The 6505-nt window shown below is 38.3% G+C and overlaps 1 protein-coding gene across 1 annotated transcript in view; it reads left to right on the top strand.

Annotated features, from left to right (window-relative positions):
- AP2B1 (adaptor-related protein complex 2, beta 1 subunit) overlaps positions 1–6505 on the top strand; it is a 149688-nt gene that overhangs the window by 52276 nt on the left and 90907 nt on the right. Inside the window, exon 11 of the mRNA XM_011999417.1 lies at positions 5123–5238. Coding sequence (XP_011854807.1) covers positions 5123–5238 — 116 coding nt within the window. The remainder of the gene's footprint in view (positions 1–5122; positions 5239–6505) is intronic.

Here is a 6505-nt window from a genome sequence, read left to right as displayed (position 1 = left end):
AAAGGCATTAGGTTAAGACCAGGAGTTCTTCACTTTCTAGTCTTCTGTTTTTTTTGTGTTTACTATTTCTAATTTTTATATATTAGAATAAAATACTGGTTTGTGTGTCATTCTTAAAGACAAAAAATACATTTTTCCTATTAGGAAAACCATATTTGTTTACTATATAAAATTATAGAACAAGTTGAACAAAAAATAGAGTACCCCACCTCCCACGTCTTCTGTTTCACCTTCTCAGATATGCAGTGGACGTGATCTGGTAGATGTCATTTTATATGCTTGTTTATATAGTGTTCTATACAAAGATGTATTTTTTAATAAAAATGAAATCATTCCACAAATGCTATTTATTTACTTTGTTTTATACTCTACTTTTTTTTTCTTTTTTTTTTTTTTTTTTTTGGCATGCTCTATCATGGACATTGATCCAAGTTATAAAGAAAAATTTATGTCATCTTTAGTTTCTATAGACATAATGTGTGATTACTTGATAACTTACTGAATTTGTAACTTTATCCCTTATTATAGGACCTTAAAGTTGTTTCTACTCTTTTTCCAAATGTTGGTATAAGGAGTATCCTTGCAGCTAAATCTTTGAACTCTAGTTGAAGTAAACGTTTTTTCATAACAGTTATGCTTATTAGCCATTTGGGACTTGCTCACTCATGTCCTGTGCACCTTTTTCCGATATGTTATCTTTTCCACATTGTTGTTTTAAAGTCTTTTGTAATTGGGATGTTAACCCTTCTTTTAGTTAGCATTTGTTTTCTCAGTTTGTTGTCCTTTAGATTTCTTTTGCTCTCTTGATTCACAGAAGTTTAGATTTTTGTATCAGCTTTTCTCAAGTCAGTTTTTTTCCTCAGTGGCACACTTAGAAAATTGTGCTTCACCTAAAGTTATATAAAATTCACCTTTTTTTTTTTTTTTTTTTACTTCTATGGCAGTGATTTTGTCTTATATGTTTTTTGGGGGGTGGATGGGGAAATGGAGTCTTGACTTGTCGCCCAAGCTGGAGTGCAGTGGCGCAATCTGAGCTCACTACAACCTCCGTCTCCCGGATTCAAACGATTCTCCTGCCTCAGCCTCCCAAGTAGCTGGGATTACAGGCATGCGCCACCATGCCTGGCTAATTTTTGTATTTTTAGTAGAAACAGGGTTTCACCATGTTGGCTATGCTGGTCTCGAACTCCTGACCTCACATGATCCACCCGCCTTGGCCTTCCAAAATGCTAGGATTATAGGTGTGAGCCACTGGGCCCAGCCCTTGTTTTATATGTTTAAGGGTAATTCTAATCAACCGGGAAATAATTTTAGTGAAAGGTATGAGTAGAGTGGATCAAACACCAGAACACATTGTTCTTTCCTTACTGTTATGAAATGTTGTCTTTATCATATACTGAATTTTGGATGTGTATTTCTGTTTCTGGACTTTTTGTATATACAATGATTGGATGTTTACTTCTGTTCCTCTGCCATACTGCTTTAATGGTAGTTTTTTTTTTTTTTTAATCAAAAGCAGTATGATTGAGATGATAATTTTCTTTGAAAATTAATATCCCTGACATAAATGTTTTTCAAATGTTATACATCATGAAGAACATCCTTTTATTTGTATTCATTTTAATGATAATACTAAGGATTTACTAAATATGAACTTTATATCAAACACTGTGCTAAGCACTTACTTGTATTACTAATTTATGGTAATTCAATGCTTACAGTGGCCCATATTCTACATACTACATAACTTATTAATATAACAATTATAATATTAATAAATACAGCATATTTAAATTTTTCCAACTGTTTTCCTGTTGCAATAACAGCAAAGGAGTTAGTAGCTGAAAATGAATAAAATAGAAAACATAAATAGAATCAGAAGAAGGACGAAACTACATAAAAGACTGCAGAATCGGCCGGACGCGGTGGCTAACACCTGTAATCCCAGCACTTTGGGAGGCCGAGGTGGGTGGATCACGAGGTCAGGAGATTGAGACTATCTGGTCAACGTGATGAAACCCTGTCTGTACTAAAAATACAAAAATTAGCTGGGCTTGGTGGCCCATACTTGTAATCCCAGCTACTCAGGAGGCTGAGACAGAATCGCTTGAACCAGGAAGTCGGAGGTTGCAGTGAGCTGAGATTGCGCCACTGCACTCAGCCTGGTGACAGAGCGAGACTGTCTCAAAAAAAAAAAAAAAAAGGCTGCAGAATCATTTCATGGTACAACAGAACCATCCTATATATAACTTCATATAAATGATCTCAAGGTGTAATTTTATTTTTATTAAATTGCTTATAGTGGTTTAGATTGTTATAGTACTTCTAAAGATTTTATTACAGAAATTTTCAGATATACAATAAAGTAAAACTGAATAATGAGATCTTGTGTAGTCATCACCCATCTTGAACAAATACTGATGTTACTGTTTCTGTTTTATCTTCTCCCTCTTCCTCTTCCTTCAGGTGGGTGGGATGCTAATACAAGTCCCATATATCATCTTACTCAAGTAGTCCAGTGTGTATATCTAAGAGACAAGATACTTTAAAAAATATATTATCACATTACCATGCCCAGCAACTAACAATAATTATTAATTTTATTGAATACTCAGTCCATGTTCAATTGTCCCTAATTATGTAAAAACGTCTTTTTTACAATTTGTTTGTGCAAATGAAAATCTAAATACGGTCTAGGCTAGGCGCAGTGGCTCACACCTGTAACGCTAGCACTTTGGGAGGCCGAGGTGGGCGGATGGATCACTTGAGGCCAGGAGTTCGAGACCAGCCTGGCCAACACGGTGAAACCCTGTCTCTACTAAAAATACAAAAATTAGCCAGGCGTGGTGGTGCACGCCTGTAATCCCAGCTACTCGGGAGGCTGAGGCAGGAGAAACACTTGAACCTGGGAGACAGAGGTTGCAGTGAGCCAAGATCATGCCACTGCATTCCAGCCTGGGCAACAGAGTGAGACCGTATCTCAGGTCTGCACATTGCATTTGAATAATATGTCTCTTAAGCCTTTTTACTTACTTATTTTGGTGCCAGATATTGAAGGAACTGGGTCATTAGGCTTATAGAATTTCCCAGAGTCTGGGTTTGGCTGGTTGTATCTTAGTGATGCTATTCTATCTATTCCTCCATCCTCTTTAGATAATTAAATCTGGAGGCTTGGTAATTTTCTTGTTCAGAATTTTTAGCAAGAATACCTATTAGGTGATTCGCTGTACTTCCTGTTATATCTTATCAGGAGGCACATAATGGGGTGACCCATTATAGTGCATTGTAATATATGACAGGCTGGTCCTTGACTTTTAGGATCTCTGTTCTGGTATCTCTCTCTTTAAAAAATGATCACTTATAGTTTCTGTACATTTGTTTTTTCACTTGTGTTCTCTCATATTATCTTCATTAATAAAAGATTAACAGATAAAACTCCATTTTATAGATTAATTGTAGGCTATGGAAAATTGTTGTTTATCTAATGCCATAGACTTTTAAGTTTCATAGCCCCAAAATTGGTAAATTGTCGAGTACTACAGTACTTTGGAGTTTTTTGGATCATGCGTAACTTTGAAAATGTAATGGAAGTTGTAGACCCACTCACTGGAAAATATGCTTGACAGCTCCTACAAAATTGGGCGATTTCATTTCAATAGGTTTAAAGACACCCTCTACTATCTCCACTCATCCATGAACTTCAGTTAAAGACCTTCTACCTTGGCTTATTCTTTAATTCTTATTCTTTCCTCCTATGATGGCTTATTCTTCTTATTTCTATCTCCTGGCTGTCCAAGATGGGTGTGTGTGTTTCTCTGTTTCTGGACTTTTTGTATATACAGTGATTGGATGTCACTCCTACTCCTCTGCCATACTACTGTCATGGTAGTTTTTTTTGGTGGGGGTGGGGGCGTAGTCTCGCCCTGTCAGCCAGGCTGTAGTGCAGTGGCACGATCTCAGCTCACTGCAACCTCTGTCTCCCGGGCTCGAGCAGTTCTTCTGCCTCAGCATCCCAAGTAGCTGGGATTACAGGAATGTGTGACCACGCCTGGCTAATTTTTGTAATTTTAGTAGAGATGGGGTTTCACCATGTTGGCCAAGCTGGTCTGGAACTCCTGACTTCAGGTGATGCACCCACCTCTCGCCCTGCAAAGTGCTGGGATTACAGGCATGAGCCACTGCACCTGGCTATAATGGTAGTTTTTTGTTGTTGTTGTTGTTGTTTTTGAGACAGAGTCTCGCTCTGTCAACCAGGCTGGAGTGCAGTGGTGCGATCTCGGCTGACTGCAACCCCTGCCTCCTGGATTCAAGCAGTTTTCTACTTCAGCCTCCCAAGTAGCTGGGATTACAAGCACCTGCCACCACACCTGGCTAATTTGTGTATTTTTAGTAGAGACAGGGTTTCACCATCTTGGCCAGGCTGGTCTTGAACTCCTGACCTCGTGATCCAGCTGCCTGAGCCTCCCAAAGTGCTAGTGATGGGATTACAGGCATGAGCCACAGCACCTGGCCTTTGTTTGTTTGTTTTGAGACGGAATTTCGCTCTTGTTGCCCAGGCTGGAGTATAATGGCTCGATCTTGGTTCACTGCAACCTCCGCCTCCCAGGTGCAAGCGATTCTCCTGTCTCAGCCTCCCAAGTAGCTTGGACTACAGGCATGTGCCATCATGCCTGGCTAATTTTTTTGTATTTAGTAGAGACAGGGTTTCACCATGTTAGTCAGGCTGGTCGCAAACTCCTGACCGCAGGTGATCCACCCGCCTCGACCTTCCAAAATGCTGGGATTACAGGCATGCGCCATGCCACCCGGCCTTGGCAGTATGGTTGAGATGATAATTTCCTTTGAAAATTAATATCCCTGACATAAATGTTTTTCAAATGTTTATACATCATGAGGAACATCCTTTTGTTTGTATTCAAAGGATTCATTTGAACTGATTCATCTATCCGTTCAAATAATGAATGAAACTGCATCATATAGCTTGGTATCTAGCCTCTAGTGTAGCTTGGTCCAATTAAGTGCCTGATCTTTAGTTGATGCACCTGCATGTTTCAAAATTTTTATGTTGAGGTGGTGTTATCGCATAGATCATCTGACTTCTCATTTTTTGTATTCTTCCCAGCAATCTGCAGAGCGCTGTGTAAGCACATTGCTTGATCTAATCCAGACCAAAGTGAATTATGTGGTCCAAGAAGCAATTGTTGTCATCAGGGACATCTTCCGCAAATACCCCAACAAGTATGTCCAAATACTTTTAGCCCTGTTTCTCAAATTACTTAGAAAATGTTTAAGTAAGGCACTTTGAAATTGCCTAGGTAAAAATTACTCTCTTGAATGTTCCTGGTCATAATAGGATACTTTATTAAAGATTGGAAACATGAAATGGTTAGCACAGGGATTAAAACCTGAGTTTTCACTCTGCTTGCTTTCTTTAGGAAGAATTGAAACTCTGTCTGAATATGCATTGTCTATTGACATATTTTAAAGTTAACCAGATTCTTTGATGGCAAAGTTACTGTTAAATAGGATATCTATATTCTAGGTTGTTTAGGCATACTCTCAGTTTATACTTGTTATCCAGATATAATTAATGATTGTGTACCTTTTCTTCTCAGAAATGTATAAGTTTGGATGATATATAGCACCCTACCATAAAAGCCAGGAAGGTAACAGCTCTGCTATTCACTTTGCGTGTTACCTACTACATTGTAGAGAATTACAGAACATATAACAGATTATCAGTCTCATGCCTTTTCTGAAGTATTTTAGTTACTGTCATACAGATATTTTTAAAAATCTACATTTTCACTTCACAAGTTTTTCAGATTGAGGCCTCTTAGTATATGCAGCAAAAAATACTTTTTTAGATTTGATTTTTGAAAACAAGTAATTAAGGAACCTGAAAATGAAATAAGAGCAGGTTTTGTAAGCATCTTAAATCTCATTTTGCCTTACACTCATAGAGATACCTTGTGCTGAAGTTTCTGATTGTCTTTTTTTTTTTGAGACAAGAGTCTCACTCTATTGCCCAGGTGAGTGCAGTGGTGTGATCTCGGCTCACTGCAACTTCCACCTCCTAGGTTCAAGTGATTCTCCTGCCTCAGCCTCCCAAGTAGCTGTGATTACAGGTGCATGCCACCATGTCCGGCTCATTTTTGTATTTTTAGTAGATACAGGGTTTCACTGGCCAGGCTAGTCTCGAACTCCTGAGCTCAGGTGATCCATCCACCTTGGCCTCCCAAAGTGCTGGGATTACAGGTGTGAGCCACCATGCCCGGCCTGCTTCTGATTGTCTTTAAAGATAATGTTAAATGAAGCAGCTTGTAGTAATTTAGCTTAGTGGTGGGCTCAAGAATTAGTAGATATATTTTGGCAAGGTAGTGGTTTATTAAGCATTGTGTATATTTTTAAAAATTTTAGAAATAGTTCTTTTGGAAAGAGAACCACATACTTTTTGACTCCCAATAAAGAAGAGGGTCAGTCTCTAAACTTTTTTTTTTTTTTT

This window comes from Mandrillus leucophaeus, unplaced genomic scaffold, assembly GCF_000951045.1.
Source record: "Mandrillus leucophaeus isolate KB7577 unplaced genomic scaffold, Mleu.le_1.0 Scaffold590, whole genome shotgun sequence".
Classification (NCBI taxonomy): domain Eukaryota; kingdom Metazoa; phylum Chordata; class Mammalia; order Primates; family Cercopithecidae; genus Mandrillus; species Mandrillus leucophaeus.
This window is presented reverse-complemented; position numbering and strand designations above follow the sequence as displayed.